We start from the raw sequence: 27,482 nt of genomic DNA, 5'->3' as shown, positions 1-27,482 counted from the left end.
CGGGACCGCGCTCCCCCTTCTGCCAGCCGGACGGGCGGCCGTGGCTGTCGACTAGCGGAGGCCCCACGCACGCTACCTTAACTCCTTCCTGGTGACAGAACAGCTGGAGCGCGCTGCTGGTGTTCTCGGGGAAGGTGCTGATTTGGAGGTTAAATGCAGGCGACCTCCGCTCTCTCTCCTGGGGAAAAGATTTGGTTTAAAAACAGAACTTTATTGGATTATTTACCACTTGCCATTTTCCCATGTTACTCAGCAAAAACCAAAGGGTTCCAGTTGGCAAACGTGTTATGAAAAAGGGGCATTGGGCCTACAGTCTCCACAGGGCTGGCAGCCCTCAACCACAGCCACTCCCTGGACGCCCGTCGAGGCTCACCTAGTCAGCTAGGAGGAAAGGGTTAGCAGCACGCACAGAGCCCGCTAGGAGGCGAAGTCACCGCTTCCCAAATCAGCCACAGAACAAGGGCGGGGTGCCTGTGGCTGGCAGAGCCACCCAGGCCTCACCCGTGGCCTAGCGCCCACCCTGGCCGGCACCCTCACCTCACCCCATTCCCATGCCAGCCCACATGGCGTGGAGGCTCAGGGAGGCCAAGATCGGGATCCCTTCCTTTCCTGATGACCTGACTGCACTCACTTTTGGGGTGTTTTTTTGTTTTTGAACAGCGTGAGCACCCACGGCCTTATCTCCCTGCCTCCGATCTAGCCAACCTCAGCCGCGAAATCAGGGGGGCAAACCCTGCCCCAGAAGAGCTGCTGGTCATCGCCTGTGAAGGGACAGGCTCCCGCCGGACCAGAGAAGCCCAGGGCCAGGCGGGCCAGGCAGAGCAGAGCTGGCTCTGCCTCAAAGCCTCGGGCCACGGACAGGCCAGTGATGGAGGCCAGCAAAGAGGGCCTTTTCAAACCACATCCTGAGATCAAGCTGTTTCAATTTTCTCAAAATTACAGGCGCATCAACAAGCCCACCTTGGGCCACGCCCGCAGCTCGCCGGGCACTGGTGGGCTCTTAAGGAACAGAACCACGGTGGGCTCCGGCGCAGCGGGCAGGGCCCAGGCCTGGGCTCTGGAAGTGAAAGGAGAGAGCAAGGGCGTGGGCATGAACTAATTTCCACCCGGCCCCAGCTGGCTAGCCTGGCTGGAAACGGGTTAGAGAAACACCTGGCGTCCCTCATTAGCCTGCAAGGACAAGGGCCGCGCCAGGTCTGAGGACGCCTTACGCGGTGCTCGTGCCAGCGGCGTCTCCAGAGAAAAGGCGACACAGAAAGCTGCTTCGTAGCAGCAGGAACCAGAAGCTGGCTCTAAGGGCTCCGAAGGAAGGTGGAGGCACTTAAAGAACATTCTGGCAAAGTGAGCAAGGCCTGTGGAACCCTCATGAAAAAGACACTTGAGCCCCTGCAATTCCGCTGCATGGGTGAAACTGGGTTCACGTCAAGCCAGGGCAGAGCAGCACAGAGCGCACTGGGGTCTGAGGCCCAGGCCGGTCCACGCTGCATGAGCAGGGCAGGTGGAGGTGGCAGGTCTAGTGCGAGCAGGGCCTGAACTGAAGCAGGAGGAGCAAAGAAAATCAGAGGCTCACGGATGCCACGAAGGCACTCATTTTTAGGGCACATGCAAGGGGTCAGCTGTGGGGGAGCAGGGCTCGGTCACAGAAGGGCTTAGGGAGTCCCACACAGGTGACGTTGAAGGTGTGGATGATTTTTAAACGGGAAACAACAAGCCAAAGTATCATGAAGTGACTCGGCGGGAAGACCACAGGCAACACCTGGGGCGGGTCTGCTAGGAGCAAGGAGACCCCCAGAGTCCTGGTCTGGTCCAACTGCACAAGACGCCCTGGGGGGCTCAGAACAGGGGCTCTGCAGAGCCACAGTCAGCCTCCTCCCTCCATGCAAAGTCAGAGTTTGAAGTTGCAGCTTGAGTGACAAGGCCACTGTCCTAATCCAATCGCAGGCGGGGCTGCCCGAATCTACGTGCACCGGATGAAAGGTTGGGAGCCCTGGAACTAGCTTCTTAGCCACCTATGCAAATCCCTCCTCTCCCCTGTCTTTACTTACCTTGTGTTTACCTGGGCAAAGAGAAAATGAGCGACACCAGCAGTCAACACACTATAGAGTCAGTTACGGGCTGGGTCAGACCCTGCTCTTTCAAAAGTGAGATTCACTGCATGCAAGGTCACGTAAAAAGGTGTGTTATTAATTGCTTCTGTCCAGGTTGCAGAAGGCATACCAGGTGACTATGCATGCAGGAAAGAAGTAGTTATGGAAATGAAACACAAATCAAAAAGGCAAACTATTGCAAAAACAAATTATTTTATTAAGTGCAAAACAAGCCGTAGGCAATAAATATATTAGCTCTGGTACAGGTCCAAAGACTTCGGTGAGCATTCTCTCCAGAACATATTAAGGCAGTGAAATTATTCTGAACATACAGATTTAAAAAAAGAAAAAAAGAAACCACTCTAACACGTCCCCTTGACACATGCTTGCAAACAGGGGCTTCACATGAATTTCAGTTTGGGCTCAAAGAGAATGTCTGCTCCGTTTGAGAGTTTACAACAGATAGAGTCTCTTACTTCCAGCTCTAGCACTCGGAATTCTAACAGCTCGTTCTGATCCTTGGCGTCTTGCATTTCATTCTTCAGCTGGTTCTCTTCCATTTCCAGCCTGTAAATCTAGAGCAAAAATACCTGGGGATTAATGGCGGGGGGGGGGCCGCTCCGTCTCCCCCAGAGACGGTCTCTGATGGGACCCCCTCCCTGCAGCCCACGGACTGGCCGGCCGCTGGGGTGGGGAGGAGGGCCAGGCCCTGGGGCAGGTGTGCAGGATACTGCAGACACCCTGCCCACACAGGGGGCCTGGCCCAGAGCAGGGGCTCCTTATACATGCATGCTGAGTAAATGATGGGGAAACTGAGGCATGGAGCCATTCAGTCCCTTCCCTGAGGTCAATGGGGAGGAAGCAAAGCACAATTCAGTGCTTCTGACCCCCAAGCCTGCCGGGGTTCCTGCCAATGCGGCCCTCCACAGATCACCAGCACTGAGGAGGAATTCAGCCTCCCCCAAACTCCCCAGCGGGCTCCCCAAGAACCTCGAGGGGGACCTTCTCTGGGAAACCACCTGCAAAGGCAGGTGTCTCGGCCAGACCGCTGGGCCGGGCAACACTTGCTGCTCAGGAGCCAGTCCCCATCCGAGGAGGAAACAGCAGCCCCACTGGGTGGTGGGGCAGGCACCCCGAGACCACTGAGATGTGCACCGGGGGCAGGGGGCTGTGACGCACTGCCACCGCCTCCTCCCTCCCTGTGGCAGCACAGCAGAGAGAGGCTCTCCACTGGGGCGGGGCTGCCCCACCTCCGCCGACATTTGGAAAGAGGACAGCATTTCCCTGGCTCCCAGGGTGCAGCCTGCAGGCCAAGGACCTGGAAGCCTGTCCCGGCACTCAAGGCGTGTGGCATGAGCCCCATGTGCAGGACACAGGACACGCCCTGCTCAGAGCAGAGCTGGGGGCCGGGCCAGGTCTCGGAGGAGAGCAGTGTGGGGCTCTGCAGCTAGCAGGTGCCGACGGGAAAACTCACAGGCAGGTGGGTGGCCGGGGGTGGGGGCGGAGGGGGAGTGACCGCCAGTGGGCACGAGGGACCTGTGCCAGGCAGAGAAACTTCTAATGCTGCACAGTGGCAACAGCCGCCCAAACTTGGTAAATTTCCCACCAAAAAAAAAAATCACTGAATCACTGTATGCACTCAAGGAAGAAGAAGCTAAAATGGTTCTATTCCCACACAGACCTCCTGAGAGAGTGCTGAAAAGTTCCATGAGCAGGCGGGGGAGCAGGAGGGGAGACAGAGGCTTGGCTCTGCCAGCGCCACGCACTGCACCCTGCTGCACCCTCGCGCCCCGTGGGAGGGGGCTGGAGGCCGGGCCCTCGCCTCACCCGTGTGCGCTCGAGCCGCCAGGGCTGGGCCGGGGCCAGAAGAGGCGCAGGGAGAGACGGTGTGGGCCGACCTCGGGTGTGGGGTCTCGGCGGGGTGCGGACGTCACGTACCTTCTCCAGCAAGTCTTGGTTCGTCCTGATGAGCAGCTGCTTCTCTTCGACCCACTTGGAATCCTAAGGGAAAGAACTGATCACGTTCACACTCCGGGAAGTCCAGGGGCGCGCGGCAGTGTCAGCATGAGAGGCCCTGTGGCCGCGGCTTCCGCGCCAAGGGCACAGCCACAGCCAGACCCCCGCACCCAGCAAAGACGTTCCCCCAGAAGGCGGGCAACGGCAGGTGTGTGTGGCAGGGGGCAGCCCTTCGGTGCTCCTGGAGCCCTGCTGTAGTGCCAGGGGATTGGAGCCGGACATCAGGGCACCCTGGCCCACTCTACCTCGCAGGCTGAGGCCCCGGCCGCCCGAGGACATGGCCCCCCTGCTGCCAGAGCACACCCAGGCTCCTTCCCGCCCCACTGCCATGACGGACACTCTCATCTCTGCAGCCCAAGCCCTCCCTTGGGGGTTTGCAAGCCCAGGGCGCTAAGTCTGCCCTCCCTTGGGCATCCCCGGAGTGGCCCAGGGCCTGGGACAGCCAGTGAGGACTGGGGGATGGACAAGCAGGTAAATGAAGGAGCAACTCCCTCCCTCCTCTCACTCCTGCACCCCAGGCTCCCTCCACCTGATGTCCCTCCCCCTGCCTGGTCCCGGGGCTGAGCCCATGAGGATGGAGCCCTCTCTCGGCCAGCTTCCTGCAGTGTGACCGCACAGCCCCTCCAAGGAGGGATGACTCTGTCTCTCTGGCCCGAGCAAGGCGTGGCTGTGACGTGCTCTGACTGTGGCATGTGCAGACGAGAAGCAGAGACTTGTGACATGTGTGTGCATCGAACCTGCCCTTTTCTCCCCGGCCGCTCCTCCCCCGGCCCACCAGGGAAAGAAGCCGGGCTGGCCGCCTTGAGGCCCGAGATCTGAGCCATGGGGCCAAGGGCAGGCAGCCGTGCCGGACAGGACAGAGCAGCCTTTCGGGGCCCCTGGCCCCATGGGCTGACCAGGCACACTCCAGCGTGACCCCAGGCCCGCCCAGCGGGAGAACCCCCCAGATGAGCCCAGCCAAACTGCTGACCAGACTGTAGACAAATACGGTTGTGCTGGCTTAACAATGAAGCTTTGGGGCGTGCTGTTACCAGCGGCAGCTGACCCACACATCACCCGCACACTGAGTGTGGAGGCCCCGCAGGGAAGGCCCACAGGTGCTCACAGCCAGTGGCCCTTTGCTCTGCCCTACTGGCCCTCCATCCCTCCTGCGCTGGGCAGAGCCAGCGCACAGAGCAGGGCCCAACACTGAGGGTGGAAGAAGAGCCACCTGGACCCCCATCTGGGCACCCAACTCACAGTGAGGCGGGGCCACGGGCTATGCTGGCCGCAGACATGCCCGGCAGCGAACAGTCTCTCCCGCCCCCACCAAGGAGGACATGTTGCGCGTGGACAGGGCCCTGACAAGATATGGCACCGCCAGCACTGGACACGAGTGACCACGTGGAGCCGGCGGCCCTGGCTCATGGAGGGTGGGCAGTGTTGAGCGTAGGAGGCAAAGGCCAGGGTGGGCGGCCACTGGGAAGTCGCTGTCTCATACCAGAGCACCCTCCGCATGCAGAGCAGCCCCCGTGACCCAGGCTGGGCTGCCTTTGGAGGCTACCTTCAGGGAGGCCCACCTGCGCCCGGAGCCCCAGCAGCTCCCCAGCCCAGGCAGACCCTCTGTTCCGTGTCCTGCCATCTCCCGGGTGTGACCACACGGAGCGTGCACGCACATAGACCTGCCCCCATTAGAGAAGCTGAGGGCTCGGGACACGCCTGTCACAGTGGGCTCTGGGGTCGTGGAGCCGCTGCAACCAGCAGCACATTCTAATTACATCTCGTCTGGCCAAGGCAGCTTTTCTTTAGATTCAAGTTAAAAAAAAAAATCTTGGCGCTGGGAACTGTCTCTGGCTTGTGCCTGTTTTGGCAAACAAAGAGAAGGCCAAGTCCGAATTTCTTAAGGATTTCATCTCTATTTCATAACAGAATTTGTATTTCAACCTGCAGGATGCCAGGTTAGCTCAGAGGTTCTCGCCTGGGTGCCTCTGGTGGTTTTTGCTCTAATTCTCTGAGGCAACAGACATAACACATAGAAACCACCACCCCAACCACCACCCCAGGGCACCACCACAGGGAGACATGCTGGAATCACAGAGCTCACCCCCGGCCCTGCTCACCTGCCCCTTCTCAACCAGTAACTTCTCCAAGTCTTCGATTTTGGCCTGGCATCGCAGCAGGTCAGCCTGGAGCTGCTCCCGAGTCTGGAACATAAAAGATCAGAACGTGAGTAGTTTGTCTTGAACGGGTGGCGAGAGGAGAAAGCCTTCGGCCTCGCTCCAGACCTGAGAGATGATTCACATGTGCAGCACAGACCCAAACGGGCTGACGCGCGGCACCAGTCAGGGTCTATCACCCGCAGATGAAAATGTTTTAAGAACTGAAAGCTCTTGAAAGGTTGTCAGTTCTATGGCCCCTCGAGATGATAGGTAAGAACAGTGAAGCCTGGAGGAGACAGTTTCTCCCAGGAGCACAGTGAGTCAGAAGCAGAGTGACCCCAAACATGTCAGGGTCTCAAGCCCAGCTGCAAGCTACATTCAGTGGTTACTCACTCAGCAGTCAACCAACATTACTGAGCACTTTCACACGTGCTTAGTCCTCCTCACGGAGGACTTTATTGCCTATGAGGCATGAAAACCAAAGCAGCTGAAGGACCAGGCAGATAATGTAAATAAGAGAAGCTGACTAGGTGTGAGGCAATAGGGAGTGATGGGGACTGTGGCAAACTGGAGGCTCATGTCCCCTCCCAGGGAAAACTGCCACTCAGCCGCAGCCAAATGCTACCACACGGAATAGGAAGCTAGAGGTTGTGAGATATTCTGAGATCTCAAGAGAAGTCAAGAATCTAGATTTCTATGTGAAACCTCTTGACTTAAATGTTGACAGCTGGATGAAATTTCTAATAAAAACCGCACAATGCAGTCCAACCAAACTCTGCTCAGAAGCACACCTGCTCTATCCATAGACTATCGGATACGTGCTTTGTTGTGGTGCAAGACGCTCTCCTGCCCATCACCCTCACTTGTCACCTCCTCCCTCATGGGGCCATTGTGGGGATAAAAAGGGGGGTATGTGGGATAAAGTGCTGGCATCAATGGGTGTGTTCTAAGGTGGTCCCCTCTCTTTCAGAAGGAAGAGCGAGCAGACCCTGGTCAGATTCCTGAAAGCGGGGTAAGTGCCAGTGGTGGAAGCTGCTGGAAGACGGCTCTCAGTCCAGTGCAAGGGACCTGAGGCCAGCAAGGGCCAGAGTGTATTCCCGCAGCCCTGCAGGTGTTCTGGGGGTGCTCTCCGGGGGTCCTCAGTCCAGGAGTGTAAAGTCTGAAGGCCACGCTTCCAGGCCTGTGATTCATCACTGAGCCAATGCCCTGAGGCCCAGATGCACCTGCTCACGCCCGTGGGACCAAAGCACCATTTCTTCCCGCCACTCCCCCAGTCTCAAGGGCAGTGGAGAGACCCTCCTGCTGGGCGGGCCAATGCTGGCATGTCGCCCCCACATAGCTGGGTTACACCCTGGTCCGTCACCTCTAGCAGGTGTCAGGGCAGCCAGCAGGACCCATGACCCCCGGCCGAGCGTGCCCCCAGCCCTGCCCAGCCCCGGCCTGCTGCACTCACCCGGGCCTCCCGCTCGGCATCCAGGGTCCCCCCGACCTGCTCCTGAAGCAGCGCGTAGGCCCGCTGCAGCGCCTGGTACTCGCGGGTCAGCTGGCAGAAGCGCAGGTCGGCCTCCTCTCTGGTGGTGGTCTTGGCGCCATAGGGAGAGAAACAGAGCACGTGACTGCAGCCCGACCCCCGGGTGGGCAGACACCAAGCGGGCTCCGCCCTCACACCTGCGGCCAATGAGAGGCCGCCTGGGGACAAGGCCGTCTCTGCCACCGGGGCCTTCCCAGGGGGCCCCCTGGTCCACACGTACGGGGGAGACAGGCCAGGGCACCGAACCAGCACCCCCAAAGGTGGCTAGAAACTTGGAAAGGGACCCCCCCATGTCTCGCCCATGTCACAAATTCCAGCACTTTCCCTCAAGGAGACCACCCCCGGGCGTGCACAAACAGCGCCCCTCACAGCCCTGAGGCTGGAACCCACGCAAGCTCAGGCCCCACCCCCGGTGTACAGCTGTGTGTGCCCCGGGAAGGGGCGGGTGGGGAGGAAGCCGCTCCCGCGGGCCCCAGCATGAGCCCAGATGGACGGCAGAGGCTCAGGGAAGGGGGTGATGACTTCGGGCAGAGGTCAGGGGCGAGAGGCCTGTGCCCTGCACTGTCCAGTGTGTGCACGCTCTCTTGTGCCGCGTGTTCGCTTTCTGATGAAGGAGCAAGGGCACTCTTTCCACCAGGCATGCGTGTGCTCACGTGAGCATAGTGAGTGTGTGCACGCGTGTGCATGTGTGCGTTTGTGTGTGTGCACATGTGTGCAAGGGTGCACAGGGAACGAGGGACAGACACAAGGCAGCCCCAGGTGACACCCTCAGGGACGTGCTTGACCACAGTGGCCGCCTATGTTCTCTGAAAGCAGCGCCGGGAGGGGCGTCCCACGCCGCCCCCACTGCCACTGGGGCGCCTGAGTGCGGGACTGCTCTGACCCAGGCCCGGGGCGGCCTCAGCGCCCGAGGCAGCTTACATCGTCCAGGTCCTCCTCGGGCGTGGCGGGGGCCCGGTCCGTCCTGTCCGTGTTGCAGGACGTCTCCGACAGCGTTTCCGAGTCCACAGACTCCTCGTCAAATCCAAAAAATGTCTCCACAACATGCTTCTGTAAAAGGCAATGTGCAGGGTTGGGGGGCTGCGACTCGCCGCCCCAGCACCGGGCATGGGGGCTCCTCTGGGCCCAGGGCCTCCCCGCAGGCTTGTGGGGTGGCCACAACACCACGCTGGCCCGCGCGGACTCCGCCGGCACCTGCCCCGCACTCCCCCCGCGCGGGCCTTCGGCCCAGGGGCCGCTCCCTCAGCACACTCGGAGGGCCGGCCACCGGGCCGGGCGCAGTTGTGGGCGGGGCCGGCCGCGCGTGGGCGCAAGGAGAGAGGACCAGCCGGTCCCAGACACCACACGCGGGGCTGGGGACGGGTCGCTGCTGGCCGGGCTCTGACTGGCCGGACAAGCGTGTGGCCAGGACCTCGCCTGGCCTCTGCTCGACTCTTATCACAGCAACCCTGGGACGTTTACACAACTAGAAGTAACGGTGCGCGCAACACACACAACAGACAATCCCCAAGCGGAGGTGCCTGTGCTAAACCCCCCAAGGCTCCACGCCTCACCTAAGCCCCACCCCCCAGAGGTGGGCTTCCCGGTGGGAAGCTTTCTGCTCAGCCCCCAGAGGTCCCCCCACCCCAAGGAAGATGAGACGACTGTCCCAGCTTCCCACACCCCCACTCCAGCAGGTGAGGCTGCCCCGCCCCTCACCTGCCTCTTCCTCCTGTAACAGCTCCCCCAGCATCCGGTGCAGCGCCCCAGCTCTGCCTCTGGAGGGGGACGCTGCCGGGTCACTCAGAAAAGCAGCCAGCTCCTCCCGGGGCTCGTGGGGCCTGGTGACTTACTGGCCTCATGTTGCCGTGACCTGGACACAGAGGCCACCTGAGTGCCCACTGTGCCGCTCCTGTCACCTGCCAGGCCTGGCTCTTCTCCCACCCCGAATGTCGCAGGCTACGCTGATTCGCTCACCCATTCCTCCCGTTCTCATCTAGTAGACGCCTGACGAGCAGCTTCCACGGGTCAGCACGGGTCTTGGGGAGGCGCCAGGTCGGACCCAAGCCTGGTCCTGCCCTGGGGCACAGACTCAGCCACCATTTCAGATCAATGTCCCCGTCAATGTCCCCGTTGCCGCGACACTGGGTGTTCTCCTGCCCAAAACAGCCCGAGAAGGGCTCTCCCTTGCTTTCACGGTCAACAAATGCCCTCCCCACCACGAAGAACCATCACTCAGCCCAGAGCCCAGCTCCGGGCTCCCACTGTTCCCCAGAACCTGGGCTCCAAAAGCCCCTCGCTGCTCCTCATCCCCAGAGGGGTCAGGGTGCCCACAGGCCGAGGGCACCCAACTCGCCACCTGGGCTTAAGCCAGGGCTGCTCTGCAGTCTCCTGGCCCAAAAGTAAGAAAAACGCAGCTGGTCCCGCATGAATGATGTGATCAGGAAATCGCTCAGACATTGGTGGGGTGATGGGAAGCGGGGGGTGGGGGGCAGCTCGGAGTGGGGTGTCATCTCCTGTAGTGGCTTCAGGGCCCAACAAGGCTTTCTGCTGTGGGCACGTGACCCCTTGGCATTTGTCTCTCCTCAGGTTGCTTTCACCTCATGCTCCATTTGGGGGTTTTAATGGAAGTGGGCGTGTACCTCTCCCCTGAACCCCTGCCTCACACATCACCACTCGTCGGCAGCTCCATGGGGTTCCCCTGAGAACAGCCATCACTCACATGGTAGCCAATGGATCTGCTCACCCCCTTCTCCATCCCCATGCTGGGGCCCCAGTGCTGGGCACAGTCCTGCCCTTCCACGTACCTGCCACGGGGCCTTTGCACTGCCTGCACGTGCTTCCCCAGAATCCACAAGGCTCTCTCCCTCACTTTCCTTGAGTCTTTGCACAAATGTAACTTTGTCAAAAAGGTTTCCCTGACTTCCACATCCAGTCCCTCCCGGCCCCCCAGCCCAGCCCCCAGCCCAGCCTCTCTCTTCCTCCCTGGCTGTAAGTGAGCCAGGCTGCCCCGCGAGCCCACAAGTGGTTTCGGTTTGCACACAACACCCTGCATGTGTGCAGCCAGCACCACGCCAGGTCAGGAGCCCCAGGAGAAGTTAACAAGCAGGGCGTGAGAAGCCACTTGGCTCCGCCAGTTTCTCCCTTCCAAGCAGAGGTTGGGGATGATCATGTGTCCAAATCTGGCCTTCAGATGCGAAAACTCACTTGAGTCCAGGAATCAAAACCCCCCAGGCGGCCTCCTGGGAGCAGCGGCCCTCACATCTGGGTGACAAAGGCCCCTTCAGGGGCGAACTGCCAGCAACGCCAAAGCTCCTTGCACACACGCTCACCCTGCTGCCGCCCCACCCAGCTCCCCCGCCCCAAGCTCCAGGATCTTCCTTTTTCTGGGCAGCAACTCAGTTCAGCCACGATTCTCTTGTAAACAGCGCTAATTGCATGGCCCCTGGGGACAGGTCTGTGTTTATGGTGCCGATGGCAGTGAGGGCGGGGATGCAGGGTGGGGGGGCAGCCTGGCACACTGAGTGAGGGTGCCAGCAGGTAGCTGTCCACAAAGCTGGGCTCTGCTCACCCCATCAGGCCGTGCCCCTTTCTGGGGGCTACCGACTCACGGTCCCATTCCCCGGGATGATCCGCTCTTGAAACCTTGTGGGACTGCCAGTTAAGAGCTCAATTACCCGGCCCTAATGCGGGCATGAACACAGACGCTGCCCGAGCATTTTAGGCAGAGCCGCCTTTGTAGACGGCCTAACCCAAGGGCCAAGCAGAGCCCCTAAAACATAACATGGCCCCAGCGGCCAAGACTCCATGGACCCACACTGCAGGGCGGGCGGGGTAGCGGGCAGCTCCCAGGGCAGACGCCAAACGCAGAGGGTACCCGATGCCGATCCCATTCCCAGGCGGGCGTCCAATCCCGCCGGGCCCGAGACCCCCAGGCTGGGTGAGGCGGCTTGTTTACGGGGCAGCTGTTGTCAAGTGATGGCATCACATGGGAAGCCAGAAGGTGCCAAGGAGACCTGTGCCCCTATGGAGCAGAAGGAAGGAGAAGACAGTCTCCCGTTGCAAGGGCGATCTGGCTGTCTGCTTCGAAGAGCAGACACGCCCCTTACACTGGGCTTTCAAAATACACAAGAAATGACATCGGCCACCAGGAGAGCGGAGAGAACCATCGAGAAGCTCCTCTCTTGGCCGGCACGTATCTGGGCGCACGGGGTGTTGTGCTCTACAGGAAGGGCTGCATGGTCCATGCCCCAGTCCTCTGGCGCTCCCGGGGAAAGTCACTTCCGGAGCATGGGTTCCGCCTGCCCCCCCACCAGCAGGGTTCCACCTGCCCCCACTGGGCCTCCTCTAGCAGAGGGGCTCGCCCTCAGGCTCCCACTGTCTCTACCCCCAAGTCTTGTCTCGCTGACTCCTTTATCCAAATGAATCCAACTCTTAAAAATGCAGCGTGGGCAAAAATGGCTGGAAAATAATGGTTTCTTCTCCCCAACACTTAGAATAGACAGAGGCGCCCATTCTTAGCAGCTCAATGGACGCAGAGCACAGAGGGGCGTCCCCCCTTAACACCCCCCGGACTCCAGCCTCCCTCCTCCTGCTCTCGCCTCCTGTTTCCAGCAGCCATTGCGCAGGAAGGCGCCTCCTGGCCAGCCGCCTGCCGCCGCCGCGCGGGCCCCGGAGCCGGCCTTACCTTCATGCTTATAGGTCATCTCCTGGCAGCCGGAGAAGTACAGGCACACCAGGGCGCAGAGGCAGAGGAAGAAGGAGAAGTAGAGGACGAAGAGGATGTACTCCATGGCGGGGACTCCGGGACCGCTAGCCCATGTGGCAGGGGTGAGCCGACGGCCACATCACTGCATCGGCTCCAGGCCTCTCTTGCCCTAGAAGGCACCGGATCTTCCCCCGAGCAGCCGCCTTTCCTCGTCCCTGCCAGACCCACTGTCTCCAAGGCTTCCTGTGGCTTCGTCTGCTGCAGCGTTCAGAGAACCGGGCGCTCCAGAAGGCGCCCCGTATTAAAAGGGTTGTCTGCGCTGGGGAAGCGCCAGGCTGCCGGCGGGGATGCAGGTTTCCAGGGTGTCATGGAGAACGGCTTCCGTGCTCACGGGCTCTCTGGGGCTCTCCTCCTGACCCCCAGGGGCCCTGAGCTGCCCTGTTGCCGATGCAATTCCACAGGCCCCGGGCCCCTGGACGATCGCAGGGGCCCCGGGGAACAGCGCTAGCAACGGTGACGCGACACCAGCCTTCGCTGGGACCAGGCCCGCCCAGGAGGCCCCTCCCCGCGCGGGAGGCTGGGAAATTGCTCTGTTGATCCTGACGACCCCCACGCACCCTGAGTGAGCCAAGCTCCCTGGCGTCCGGCCACTCCTTCCTTCAGCACTTGTCTGTTTCTATGGCCCGAAACAAACGACCACCCAGCAGAAAGCTGCAGCTTTGTAACTAGAACAGTCTGCCGCTCCCCGCCCCACTCTAGGCGTGACATCAAAGGAAAGACCCTCAACGCGGAAAAAACCGACTGACTTCACCGCGGCAAGCACCACCGCTTACTCTGACAGGTATTTCAGCAACATGAAAAGGCAAAGGACAATTCACAACAGGAAAAATCTAAACAGCCGGGCTCAGAGGCGTATTTCAACTTAAATACAGTTGCTGCCCTGCCCCTCTCCAGCACCCACGACACAGCCTCGTGACCGCGCACGCTAGTCAACCCCTTGCTGACTGGGCGATGGACTCACGCTTCCCCTGGGGACCCTCCAGGCCTGCTCCACGCCCAGCCCAGGAGCACCAGTCCCGGGCCTTCTGCTGGAAGCTCTGAGAACGCGAGACCCCCTCTTCCAGAGAGGCTGTGTAGGGTAAGGTAAAAAGTATCAGGCTTTTCTGCCCCCCCGCCCCCCGCCATTAGGATAGACGAGGGAACCCTGTGGTCCCGAATGCATGCCTGATGGCGGCACCTGAAGTGGGTGCACCTGGGCTGAGAGACAGTTTATAAGGGCGGCGGCGCGGGGACGCCAGCAGAAGCCGAGAATGAGCAGAAGCAGGAGAGCAGAGCAGAGAGAACACAAGAGAAGGCCGGAGAGCCCAGATAGAGTGAAGACTTGCTGGGGGCTGGGAGGCCTGCCAGCCTCCCGGCCCCCCAGCACCCCTGCCTGCTGTGTATCTGGTAAATCTACATAAAAGACCTGCACAAGCCATTGAGGGCTCCAGGACTCTCTCCCCCTTTACTCGGTCTGCATGGGATCAGAAAACCTCCTCTGTGTCATTCCTGCCCCTTACAGGCTGCCAGCTTGGTAAAGTGAACCCCGAAGCTGCTAACGCAGTTCCTCACCTGGGGAGGTCCTGCCTGAGAATGAGACTCATCCAGAGGAAAGCAGAGACAAAAGATGGAGAGCGATGGGTTCCTTGAAAGACGGCGTGACATCTGGATGCAGCCATGCCTGAAGCCAGCCCACTAGACGTCTCAGTTGTATAAATTCTTTCCTTTGCTTAAGTGACTTTGAGTTTTTTGACACTAATAAGAGAAAGAAGCTTGGCTAAAGGAGGAGGAGGCAGGCCTAGAAATTGAGCCACCTGCAACTTTTGGGACAAGGCAAGGGCCGACTCCCCTATTAACTGCTCTGCACCTGGGCCTTCAAGACGAGCCCAGGGTGGTCTTGCCTGGCACATGTTGCTGCCTGGTTTGAGGACTCCTGCTTCTGTGGAAACCACAGCTGTGTCCAGATGTGCTGGTTCTTGGACCGACTTAGACCCCTCCCTCTGCCAGAAGTTCAAGACCGGAGATGCCTCGCTGTGCCACCAGCCGTCGTCCTGCGTGCCTGAGGTAAGACGCGCCGAGGTGGTGGCAGAGGATGGGGCATGGGTGGGGCTGACAGCCAGTTGCCTTGGGTCCCCCAAAAAAGACACAGTGAAGTCCTAGCGTCCCCCGCCCCCTCAGTGCTTCAGAATGTGAGCTTGCCTGGAAATATGCTCATTCAGACGGGACTGGTTCCCGTGATTGTACTGGGGCGGGGGCAGGGGAAGGCCACATCTCACCCCTGTGTCCTTCTAACAGGACAGCCTTGAGAGACACAGGGAGAGGGCAGTGGTCGCAGCTACAGGCAGCCCACGATTGCCGGTAACCCCCCGGAAGCTGGGGAAAGACAAGGGAAGAACGCCCCTCCAGGTGTCGGAGGCATGGCCCTGCCGGCTCCGTAGACTTCTAGACTCAAGCTTCGAGACAATAATTTCCCGCTATTCCAAGTCACCCCATTTTGGTGCTTTGTCATGAAGTCAGAGGCAATGAACGTACAGTATTTTCACTTCTCTCGAAAGACCGGGCAGATGGACACCTCCTGGCTCACTTTCTTACAGCAACTGGCATTCAGGGCCCAGTTTGCCACAATCCCCACCACTCCTTACTATCCTCCTGACCCCAAGATCATATATCTGTGGCCACTGAGTATCACCCCGGCACCGCTGTTTTCTTTATGAAAGAAAAGATTTCTCTGTGACCACATCTCTATCAAAAGATAAATCAGGAGGGACATCTGGTTCAATAAAAAGAAAAGCAGACCCTCATCTTCGTGGACGTGAAAAACACGATTACAAGTTTAAAGGCAAACAAAATCCTTTTTTTAAACCCTGCCCAATGTGCTCTTTCCCATTCCACTTCTGTCGCTGCGGGCGTCCAAGCTCTCCAAGCCCCTCTCCGCTTTCCTCACCAGGACGTTCGTTTCTCTACAACCACATCTCCCCGAAAAGAAGGCTGCTCTGCATTATTCCAAAAAAGCCCAAGTGCCCGACTCTTTGCAGCAGGATATAAGATGTGATAAGCCCCGCCTGACTGTCCTTTAATCCTTCCAGAGGCCCGCATAGGTACATTGTTAACTTGGGGTACGCACTGAGGCCCCAGCAAGCGTCCCACGAGCGAGCCGAAGCGCCAGGTCCCGCGGCAGCATCACTTTCAGGTAACAGGAGCCTCACGCTCAGACAAGTGGAGCCCGCGTGTCCCTGCCTCAGGGTCCCTCTGCGGCCTCGCCCCTCACCCAGACCATGTGTCTGCAGGCCCGGTGCCCACCCGCAGGGCAGCCGTGCACTGCGCTTACCTTGGGCGGCTTCAGGCTTTTCCCGCGGTGTCTCTTGGAGCGCAGGAGCCGCTCTCGCTCCTAGGAGGAAACGCAAGGGTGGGCACGTGCAGCGGCCTCAATCCACCAGCAAACCAGCTCGCGAAAGGCGACACTTTCGGGCAGTGCCACCTGTACCTCCGGGAAGGGTCAGTGCGGGGACCGAGGTCCCGGTGAGGGCCACACTCAGAGCAGAGGCCGCAGCAGCCTCACTGCCGGGGACAAGGACGGCCCAGGAGAGGGGCCGGGACGCCCAGCGCTGCAGGCCAGTCACCTGCAGGGGCTGCAGGCTGGGAAGCCCTGGGCGGGGTGACCAGTGTCTGCTCAGCACCAACACGGTAGAAAGGAGAAAGCGGTGGCTGCGGCCTCAGACACTGGGGCCGCCTCCCCGGGCCCCCTCCTGGCAGGGGGACACGATTCCTCTGACTCTCAGGTTCTTCCTTTGCTGCTCGGGGCGGAGCCTGGCACAGTGCAGCCTGAGGCAGAACAGGGCTGCTGCGCAGAAAGGCCCGTGGAGCCCCGAGAGGGCTGGAGAGCCCCCTCCCCCCGGGGGCCTTCCCTTCCCTCCTGCAGCCGGGACCCCAGAGGCAAGTCTGGGACTGGACTGCAGCCTTCAGGGGCCGCCCGCCCCTTGGTCTTGCCTTTACTCTCTCGTCTTGGCTGCGTATATTCCTCTCCAGCCCCCTCATCACTTGACTGACCGTGTCTTTTCATCTTATGTTCATCAAGGTTTTCGTGTGCTGAAGCCAAGACGGATGGAGGGCAGGAGAGCAGGAGGGACGGAGGCTCGGAGGGTGGAAGGGACAGATGTAGGCAAAGGAGAATGGAGGGCGGGAGCGGTGCAGGGAGGGGGGCGGAGGGAGAAGGGGCGGCTGGGAGAATGCAGGGAGGGGGCTCGGTGGGCGAGTGGAAAGCGGAAGGAATTCCAGAGCTCGGGCACTGGGCAAGCGAGTGACCCTGAGACTCTGATCAAAGCCTTCCCTATCATTTTGACCCTCAGCCTCTCTCCTCTCTGAAGCCCCAGGAATGGCGCCGCCAGTACCCTCGAGGGCGAGCAGGACACCGCGGAGGCCCCCCACGGAGCCCGAGCTCCCCTCCCCGCACGCTGCGGGATTCGCCAGCGTTCCACCTGCTGCAGACACACTCACCCCCGAGCCACTCACACATGCGTCCAGGCGCACACACGTGCACACACCTGTTCCCAGCCAGCTCTGCAAACTCCACCTGACGATAAGATGCAGGCTGATGGTCTGCAACAACTGAGCTAAAAAACCAGACCCCCGGGGACAGACCAGGCCCCTCAGCAAAGGCCAGAGACGGAGTCTCAGACCCGCCGCTGCTCCTGGCGGCCAGCGAACAGGGCAGATGAGGGGAAGAGTCGCCACGGCAACCGTTCCCAGGCACCCGTGACGACGACGCCCTGCCAGGCTGCCCCTGTGAGAACGGAGCAGGCAGGAATCCGTCCTCACACCGAGCTCAGCAGCCCCAAAGCCACCCGCGCCCACCCGGCACGGAGCAAGACCCCGGGGCCCCCGCCCGCCCCTGCCGCCCGCGGACGCACCAGCGAGAGGTCGTCAATGACGTGCTGCTGCTCCAGCACCTGCAGTCGCAGGAACTCGATCTCCTGCTCGTCCCGGGTCAGGCTGAGGTCGTTCAGGGACGTGTGCCGCTTCAGAGATGCCTGGGCAGACAGCTTCTCCTTCTGCGGCCAGGGGGACACGCTCATCACGCAGGGCCCCACTGACATTGGCCAGGAGCCCACCGGGCACATTGGGGGGTTCGGTGCAGGCAGAGGACACGGGAGAGATGGAGGGGTGGAGGGGAACAGCCATCTGGTCCCCAAGCTGAAGCTGGGGCTGAGAGGGGTGGAGGCAGATCTCCCAACTGAGCCTTGCAAGCTGGACAAGGAAATTGGGGGGCAAGGAGGACAGCGTGCCAGGGGAAGGAGCGTACCCCACTCAGTGCTCTCACACTCACACTGGCCCTGCCAGGCACAGGGAGAAGGGGCTGCACCCCAAGAGCTTCAGTCTCATCAGTAGTCAAGCAGGGTGGCAACACCACTCTGGGCAATGCCCTCAGAGTGTTCTAGAAAGACGGCTGAGCACAGCCCAGCATCCTCCCTGGAGGACCGAAACCCTTCACGTGGGCCCGCACCCGCACATGAGCTTCCAGGAGGGGCTGGGGCTCAGGGAGGCCCTTCTAGGCCCCGTTTCATCCTCCCATGCCCCTGCCATGCTGGTTTCCACTCCCATTTCAGGAATGAGCCTGAGGCTGACAGCACGGGGGGGTGGGGGGCATCTAAGGGTCTGGCCCAGACACCCATCAGCTACAGAGATGGGGCGGGGGGAGGCTGCTCAGCAGGCCCCCGGGAGCAGGGCTGCGAGGGCTGAGGGGTGCAGGTGTAGGCCACATGGCACAGGCCAGGGCTGCCCCACGGCGGCCACTCACCATCTCCACGTTCTCCCGCGTGAGGTTCTTGATCTTCTCCTCCATGCGCTGGATGCTCTGCAGCAGATCCTCATTCTTCTTGTTCATCCGCTTGTTCTTCTCCACCAGGGGCTTCAGCTGCACCTCGGTCTCCCGGGAGCGCTTCAGCTACGCGGGGAGGCAGAGGCCGGGCAGCGTTAAGACGCAGGGGCGGCAGCGGCACACCACGAGCCAGCCAGACCCAACCTGGACCTTCCCCAGGACGGTCCTGGACCACCAGGACCATGTTTCCTGGGCGGTGCCAACGGAGAAGCGCCCCGACATCAGGTGCAGAGACAGTACCCCCGAGCCTCAGAAAATGGAGCCTGCAGGGCTGACTCAGGGCACCTGCTGCAAGCAGCCGTGTCCTGTCGCCTGTTCACACCTCTGGGCACCATGAGCTTCTCCGGCTTCCATCCTCCCAAGCACACCCCAGCAGGAAGCTCCCCTCAGAGACCACAGATCAGGGCCCCCTTCGTGCCAGGCTCCAAGCAGGGCGTAGAGAGAATACGGTATCTCAGCCTTGAGGGTTCCAGGGCCTCTGTGCTCAGTCCCTAGGCCTGGTGGCCTGTCCTGCCCGCCTTCCTCCCCGGTCAGCAGGTGAAGCCAGCGCCCTGGGTGGGGGCTGGTGGAAGGGCCAACAGGATGGGGTGCCCATCAGTGGACGGGGAAAGCGAGCTGAGACCATCAGGGAGGTGAGGACAGTGAGGCAGTTGAGGGACATTCCAGGCAGGAGGACCACACGCCCAGAAGTTCGGGGTAAGACAGCTCAATCATGTGGCTTTACTCAGGCCAGCATGGACGGAGGCAGGGCAAGCGGGCGGGTAGGCGAGGGAGAGAGCTGAGCAGCTCTGTCAGGCCCTCTCAACAACTTGCCCCTGAGGGCTTTGAAGCAGGACCACTCTGTGGCCGTATTTGTCTTCCAGAACAATCCATCACTCTGACTACTGTGTGGAGGCCAGTCCAGCGGGACAGAGGTGCAAGAAGTGATAGCAGTAGGAACAGGAACAGGGACAGCATGTCCAGAGGCCACACTCCTATCCTCTGAGCTCACTGTCTTTGGGGGCAGGCTCACTCTCTAGCTGCACGGCCGTGGCCAAATTCCTGGCCGCGGTCTCCTAATCTATGACATGAGAATGATAGTGGCACCCACCTCCTAGCCTTGTGAGGATGAACCGCAGGCAGGGTTGTTCCCATGGATGAAAATCAGAAAGGACGGACTCCCCATCAGTATTAGGACAGCAGGACACCTGCTGCGGGAGTCCAGTCCTCTGCATGCAGCCCTTGCAGGCTTCCCTTCCACCTACCCCTCACCTCAACCCCAGGAGGGGGCCCCATCCTCACCCCACTTCATAGACTGAGAATCTGACCACAAATGGGAAGGGGTGGCTCAAGACTGCAAAGAAAGTCTGGAACCAAGAACCAAACCTGGGGACTGACTGAAGTCCCAGCCCTCACTCACCAGGCTGTGAAAGTTAAGATGGTATGCACAGGATAGGAAATGTACCTGAAACCCATGTTTAGAAACCTAGCCCACAGAAATAAAGCTTCAGAGAACACAGCCACAACTGAATTGTTTACAACAGATCTACCAGGGAAGGAATGGCTGAATCAACTATGGTTATGGCCGCACCGTGGAGTACTACGCAGGCATTAAAAAGACAAAGGCAGATTTTCTGCCCTGATGGGGAGCCGTGTAAATGACAAATCAAGTGAAAAAAGGCAAGTTGCAGAACAATAATACGCATGGGAAAAGCCAGTGTGGTAACCACAAAACAACACTCTCTCGGTGGCTGCTAATAAGCATATATAAGCACTAGAAATGCATGAGAACCATGTCAAATTATTAATTATTAAGGGTAGTCACACCGTCATTTTAAGATCAGAGCACTGGCAAGCTCACAAGTTCTTTAAATACTTCGGTGTGGTCAGAATTGTAGCAAACAAGCTGTATTTTTTCTAGTCCACTTATAAGCACAGGAGGGAGTTTTGTTGTATTAGAATATGAATGTTTATGAGAGAAGTAGTGCCACATGAGATGCTAAATGCACAGTGTGGTTGAAGCTATGTCAATATGGGACTTTAAAAATACTGGAAGGAAATGAGTTTTTGCTTCTGTTAAAAATGTGAAGAGATGACACTCATTAACACTGTTCATCTAGCCTGTTTTTCAAATATGTACACTTACATTCTTAATAAAATCTAGAATAAACAGAAATATTATAAGGCATTTGTCAAGTTTCATGTCTGTACATGAAACTTGTACAGACATGTACCAGATGAGGTGAGAAATTTGTATTTTTATTAGATTTATATTATTACCAGGAGTCAGTGTTCATTTTTTTTTTTCCCCCCCTGTGGGACCCTTGCCGGTGGCAGGGGATCGAACTGGCACTGCAGAGGCTGCGGGCAGCCTTGCAACCCAGCGCTCTACCGCTGCCCCACCAGGGGAGGCCCCAGTGCTCATTATTTTTAAAATTAGAACAATGTAAAATTTTATGGAGATGAAACAGACATACAAAAAATTAAAATCATCCATAACCACACCACCCAAAACTTCCAAATTCCAGAATGATGAGTATGTATTTCTGTCCCATAAAACAGTTTTGTTTTATCGCTTCATTTACTATGAACAAACTTCCACAGAATTAAAAATTAAATATGGCCTATGGCATCTCTCTTAATGACCGCACACAATTCGTTGTGTAAATAAATGTGCCCTAACACTTCGACCAGCACTTTACATCTTGGGGTTTGGTCCTGGCTGCCATTATAAACATCACCGCGGTGAACATGCTCTCTGCACTGCTCACTGAACTTCTGCAACCATTTCCTGCAGAAACAAAAGGCAGTGACCAGTCTCTACAATGAGATTGTGTGAGATTTTTAATCAGAAAGGACTTAGACAGAAAGTAAAGGAAACCAGAGGCCTCTGCGTGGACTCTGCTCCAGGCGGGCTGCACGGCCCAGGGCCGCCTTCCCGCTTCCACTGAGCACCATCTGCCGCCCCGGGGCTTATTACCAGTTCACTCCTCTCATCTGCCAACAGGGTATTTCTGTCTTCCAGCTTCCGTATCACTGAATTCAGTTCAGCAATTTTTAGTTGAAATCGCCTCACATCTCGCTCATCCATATGTTGATCCTAAAAAAGAGTTAAAATATAAATGTGCTTAGAAGAAGCTGCAGCGACACAGAGGACTCCATCGACCCTTCCTAGAAAATGCTGGAACACACCAGGTAGATCTGCATTAGGATGACCACATGCGCTTCTGGAGCCCCCCAAGGTGAAGCAGTTGAGACGACACCCCAGGCCCAGCGAGTGACTTGTGACTTCACCTCAAGGGTGATGAGGTGTCAAACCTTCCAAACATCTGCAAGTGGTCTCTGGGGACTTTCACCATCACTTGGCCCCCAGGATGTGCTAGGACACCTTTCCAGGGCAGGTGTGAAACCAGAGCCAGGAACTGAAACCCACCTGGAAACCCGCTCGGCGCTCATGCAGCCTGAATCCTGGCTACTAGCCCGTCTAACCACTTTTCAGCCTGTCCAGTGAAATCAGATGACTGATGGCCTCCTTTTGTGTAATACCAGGACTAACTTGTTCTTTCCAAGCAATTCTGCTTCTCCTGATAAAACCCAGCACCTTGGGCCCAGTGCTCATCCACAGCGGTCCACGATCAGGAGCACCTGACCCCAGCTCACACCTGAGCCAGAGCCCACCTCCATCCATGATCTCACGCCAACGGCGTTTCTCCGTCTCCCTGGCCCTTCGCCCAGTGACTTCCTGGCAAAGCCACACTGCCATGCCTCCAGCCCATTTCCAGGCAATGAGAGCCAACTCTTATTCTTCTAGGTGCCACTCCCCAAACTGTGATGCAAGCCCGTTCATCCCCCAGCTATTTGGGAGGCAGATCTGAGTCTTGAGGCTCCTGTTCCCTTTCCCAAATCCTGGTGGCACATTATTGGCACTTGTGTACAACGGGAAAATGATCCCTTGGCCACCTGCTAACAGGCCCTGGTCCATCGCTCACCATTAAAATGCCAGCAGCACCTTGTATGCTGTCTGCACATATCAGACACTCCACTATTTAGTGATGGATTGAATGAATGAATGAATGAATGAATCTGCTTTGGCCTCGTCTGTTCCTGCTGAATATTGAAATGCCCTTGTCTGTTGGCTCAACTCCTAGTTGTCTTGCTGGACTTTGAATCTAAGTCACGTCTGGTCTTGGATGCGCCCCGTCCAGTGTTTACTCGCTACTCTGTACTGGTATCTTCATTTCTCTCTCTTCAACCGAGTTCCAGGACTAGGGGTGCAAGCAGTCAGCTCCTCCCTCTGTATTCTCAGCGCCTGGCACTAGGTTGAAACATACAGAATGCGAGCAGATTCGAGAAGGATGGGCAAAATGAGGGAGGAAGGGAGGGGAGAGGAGAGGAGAGGAAGGCAGGCAGGTAAGTCGGCCAGTAGCAGGAAGGATGGTCAGTGGCCAGCTCTGAGGCCCCAGTGCTGGGCTGAGCCCCGCCGCTCACCTGGCCGCCCATCAGCTCCGCCATGTCCCCTATCCCTGGCGGGAGCTCCCTCTTTGGACTGCTGTGGTAGCGCTCGGCCTCTTTGACCTGAACCAGCTGCTCATCCAGAGCCTCTTTCTGAAGAAGGAGCTTCTGGGTCTGGCCCGTCTGAACACCAAGCTCCTTCTCCAAGGCCAGGATCACACGGTCTTTCCCTTTGATCTCGTCCATCTGAAAGCACAAGAACAAGCCGTCGGTCTAGGGCTCCTGGCCAGAGAACACTCTCCTTTGCTCAGGGTCTTAGGCCCAAGGAAAGGCAAAGGAAAGCTGAACACCGCAAAGTCGGGCCACAGAGGCGGCTGGCGTCACAGTCCAGGCCCTGCTCCCAGCCCCCGCCCCGCACACAGGAGCGGACAGCTATGGTTCAGGACCTGTGTGGCCGCCAGACAGTTACCATGGAGACGTGTTCTTGTTTATTTCACCTCAATATCCTGATCCCCACAGGGATTTTCTGCCCTGATGGGGAGCCGTGTAAATGACAAATCAAGTGAAATACAGCCCCTCCGCTTACCTGTGGACAGAGTTGGCGCTGGCTAAGGCCTCCAATGCCCTCTTGACCCCCTACCCTTCCTTGACTCCCACCAGCATCTGACACTGTTGCCTCCTTCCTGCTTCATGAACCTCTCCTGCTGCCTCCCGCCCTCCATGACGCCATCTCAGCTCTACCTCTGCAGACTTTCCTTGCTCTGGCAGACATTACAGGCTGGGCTATCCAAGGCATGGCCTTCTTCCCCGTCTGTATCCTCCCCCAGGTAGCCACGTCCTCATCCATGAGATTGACTCCCCCCATGCAACTCACCTGTCAGCAATTCCCCAGTCCTGCCTTCTCAAGACCCCCAAATCACAGAACCACCCAGATGCTTGACGTCTTCTGGTGTCTCCAGAGGACCTCAGCCTCTCCACGTGCCAACCTCTGCTCAAGCCCCAGCTGCCCCAGCCCAGTCTCTTCCAGCCCTCCCTAGAGGAAGCCAGGCAGGAAGGAGTTCCCCCAAGAGGAAGCTCCATCCTCAGAGGCTTCAGCTGCTTCTGGACACTAAGCCAACAGCTAGGAAACTGCCTTCGGGGCACGCTGCCCCCTGCAGCACAGGGGGCCTCCCACCCACACCCCGGGGCCATTTCTTGCCTAAACCTGGGCACGGCCCACGGGAAACAGGGTTGCCACAGATACAGCAATTAAGGTGTGGTCATATTGAAGTGGGTGGGCCTTTAGGACAGGGGTCCTCATAAAAGGGGTCGTGGCACACAGGGAGAAGGTCACGTGAAGGTGGGGCAGAGCCCAAGCGAGACCCTGGGCACAGATGGCTTGGACACCAGGACTGATAGCAACCCCAAAGCTGAGGGCACGGGGCAGGACCCCCGGGCCTCCAGGACGCTGCTCCTGCCAGCCTCAGTCCCGCCCTGCGCACAGACCCCAGCCTCCAAACCAAGAGTAAACAAACCCTGCCGCTAAGCCGCCAATTTGGGGTGCTTCACTATGGCACCCGAGGGAAACAGTGCAAACCCCCTCCTCACCCGCTGACGAGTCAGATGACGGCAGCCTGAGGCACTTCTCATCCGCGCCAACATCAGCGCAGCCCACGGCCGCAGAGCCTGCCCGGCCTGCTCTGAGGGCGCACAGGAGCAAGCTTGGACCCTGGGCCGGCGCTCGCCGCCTAAGCCCCGGCCTCTGTAAGGTGGGGACACCCAGGGCACCCTGTCCACTTGTGGGGGACTCAGACCCACACAGAAAGCCCAGAGGTTAGCACAGAGCCTGGTGTATTACACGTCTGGGGTCAGCACTCCCTGTCACCACCAGCCTGTGTGGGCCCCAGGAAACACGCTAGCCTAGCAGCAGGCCGCGCCAACATGACAGAGAGGACAGCGCCTGGAGAAGGAGGGAAATGTTCCCCCAAACTCCAGATGGGAGGTTGCCCACAAAGTCCTGTCACCACCCCCCAGCTCTTTGTGTTGTCTATCTTGGGAAGACCGAAGAGGGCTCTCCTTCCCCTGCACCCCCAGGTCCCACTCCCCGGCTCCAGACACCTGCACCTGCCAGGTGCCGCCTCTCCTCAAGCTGCTCAGAGCACGCCTGCAGCTCCCTCTGGTGACAGCCCGGCACAGAGCCCCTGCTTTGGCCACGTCCCCTCTGAAGGAGCAGGAGCACCCCCTTGCTGGAGGAAAGAATCCCAACCGTGTGGGAAATTATTGCACTGTAGACGCAGTCCAGGCACAACAGGAATTCAGAGAAAGGTTGAGCAGGGAGCACAGACGCCCGCCTGGGGGCCACCCCCACTGCCGCCCTTCCTCCTGGCCACTCTGTGGAGGCCCAATCCACGTGAGCCGACTCGGAGCAACGGCTCCCATTTCTAACCCAATCCAGCTGACAAGACACGCAACTCAGCCGGCCTTCCCCTCATGTTGCCACGAGCAACAGGCCTGCAGGGCTGACGTTCATCCGCCGTGGGGGGGCGAAGGGGGGGGCAGAGCAGGAGAAGCAAACATCCTTCTCACTCTCTTCTCTTCAGTGGGCCATTTTCAGTGAAACCCACACACATGCACACACACACACACACATGCACGCACGCACACACACATGCACACACGCACACAGAATAGGGGCTGGAGAATCCTGAGAACTCGGGACGGGCATGTGCCTAGATCTCCTGTCACAGGAGGTGCGTTGCCCACCCCCCACCCCGTCCTGGGCTGTTAAGACGAGAACGATGCTCTGCCCCTGCCTGGGGCCAGCCCCAAGCTGGACGGCCGGACGGGACTCCAGAGCGACACCTGGCCACTCGCCTCCCCCCGGTCTCCTCAGGGCCCCCCAACCCCACCCAGGTCCCTGGCATCTGCGTACACCCCGTGCCGGAGCGTCACCACCTCCCCAGAAAGCGGCGCCCTGCTCTGGGGGTCTCCAAGTCACCCGACATTGCGGGTGGGGAGGGGTGAGCTCGTCCTTGAGTGAAAAGGAAAAGAAAGCAAAAAAGGGGTCCCGCCCCGGGAAGTGTCTCAGGCCCGCCACCCCCCTCCCCTGAGGAGCAGGGTTGGGAGTGGCATCCCCACCAGTCTGGGTCCTGGCCCCCGGGGAGCCTGGCGCTGGCAGTGAGTAAGCTGCCAGCCAGGGCACGGGCACGCTGCTCCTGGGAGCCGCCCGCCTTCCCTAGCCTGCTCCCATCCCCCAGATGAGGTCGCGGGCCAAGAGCCACTTTCTGCCAATGAACATGTCCACAGAAAGCAGAGAAGGACGGGAAGCTCCACAGTGGCTGTGGGACGTGACCCCCCGCTCGGCCGGGCCCTGCCGCCCCATGGCCACACGTCCAGGCCTCCTCCTCGGGGCCCCGCAGGGCTGGCCAGAGGCAGTTTCAAACCATGGAGGAAGTTTCATGTGGTGCACAGCGAGAGACAGAGTATCAGCAGAGCGCCGGGCGTCGCGACCCTGCACAGAGGGCCCTAGTGCGCAGCGTGGGCCTCGGGGGACATGGCCCTTCTGAGCGTGTCCTCGGCTGCAGCTAGAGGCAGCACGGTCACGACCGCTTAGGGTGGGGGACGTCCCGAGACACGCATCCCGAGGCCCCTGAGATGTGCAGATGTCACGGGGGCACTACACGGGCCTAGAGTGGACCTTGCATGGGGGCTAGAGAGGGTGGACTCGCGGCGGCATGGGAAGCACTGCTAAGTAGGTGCAGGCACCCTGCTCGCAGCCACGTGGGCAGACGTCAGAGACGTGCGCGCCAAACGCAGGTGTCTGGGAGCCGCAGTTACTCCCGTGATGCTTCTGCTCAACCGGCTCTGCTAAGGGGAGGAAATGACGTCTCCCAGACCGGACAACAGCAGGCCCTGCCGTGTCTCTGCTATTTTACTGGGGATCTGAGCATGAAGCATCACCGCACCGTGTTGGTCTGCAGCAAGAGCCCCCCAACCCCTCACCTGCTGGGTTTCCCTGCACAGAATGCCCCCCCGTTTCCTGGCAAATTCCCGTCGGTCCTCAAAACCCAGCTCAGATCTCACTGCCTCTGTGAAATAATTCCAGGGTCCACACCCCAGTGCTACCACCTGCTCTTTGACTTGTGTAGCTCTGAGGCTGACCTGCCCCCACGCTGTCGTTGGGGTTCACGGCCTGTGGCCTGGCTCACTGCCAGGCAGTCCAAAGGGCCACGTCCTATTTCCTTGTAGCCCCAGTGCCTCAGAGCTGGAGCTCTGGCTAGAGCTCGGGTGGGTGAGTACTCAGCGGAGGGCTTGTCCCGCCCGGGCCTCTGTCCGCTCCAGGGCCTTTTGACAGAGAGAAACCAAAGATGACGGCAAACAGCCCAGCAACCCCTGCAAGAGCAGCTTGCTGCTCGCAGGCAGCCGCGAGCGCGCAGCCAGGGACCCTGGGCGCTGGCCTGTCCGGACCTGCCGCGCCCCACCTGGGGGAGAGTCTGCCCCGCATATGCCCTTGGCTTTCCCCTCTTCTTACAAGGCCCCTGCTCATCGCCCTGACCTCATTTACAGGTGGCTGGCTGGTGCGCCAGGGATCAGACACCTGCTGGGGGGAGACCGGGGACCTGCCCCACCAGCCTCCTCACCACACCTCGGCAGCAGATGCCCTGCCGGCCCCCAGTGCCAGGTAAGACGTCTGGAACAC

General features: G+C 59.3%; 1 protein-coding gene across 1 annotated transcript in view; it reads right to left on the bottom strand.

Moving 5' to 3' along the window:
* JAKMIP1 (janus kinase and microtubule interacting protein 1) overlaps nucleotides 1-27,482 on the bottom strand; it is a 47,879-nt gene that overhangs the window by 16,122 nt on the left and 4,275 nt on the right. Inside the window, exons 3-13 of the mRNA XM_037529246.2 lie at nucleotides 22,841-23,050; nucleotides 21,333-21,452; nucleotides 18,293-18,439; nucleotides 17,406-17,546; nucleotides 15,827-15,886; nucleotides 8,694-8,822; nucleotides 7,695-7,823; nucleotides 6,203-6,286; nucleotides 4,026-4,088; nucleotides 2,564-2,662; nucleotides 77-178 (exon numbers count right to left, since the gene is read on the bottom strand). Coding sequence (XP_037385143.1) covers nucleotides 77-178; nucleotides 2,564-2,662; nucleotides 4,026-4,088; nucleotides 6,203-6,286; nucleotides 7,695-7,823; nucleotides 8,694-8,822; nucleotides 15,827-15,886; nucleotides 17,406-17,546; nucleotides 18,293-18,439; nucleotides 21,333-21,452; nucleotides 22,841-23,050 — 1,284 coding nt within the window. The remainder of the gene's footprint in view (nucleotides 1-76; nucleotides 179-2,563; nucleotides 2,663-4,025; nucleotides 4,089-6,202; nucleotides 6,287-7,694; nucleotides 7,824-8,693; nucleotides 8,823-15,826; nucleotides 15,887-17,405; nucleotides 17,547-18,292; nucleotides 18,440-21,332; nucleotides 21,453-22,840; nucleotides 23,051-27,482) is intronic.

Source organism: Talpa occidentalis, unplaced genomic scaffold (assembly GCF_014898055.3).
Source record: "Talpa occidentalis isolate TD23 unplaced genomic scaffold, MPIMG_talOcc4v2.1 talOcc4.6, whole genome shotgun sequence".
NCBI lineage: Eukaryota > Metazoa > Chordata > Mammalia > Eulipotyphla > Talpidae > Talpa > Talpa occidentalis.
The sequence above is the reverse complement of the archived record's forward strand: the minus strand, read 5'-3'. Positions and strand labels throughout refer to the sequence as shown.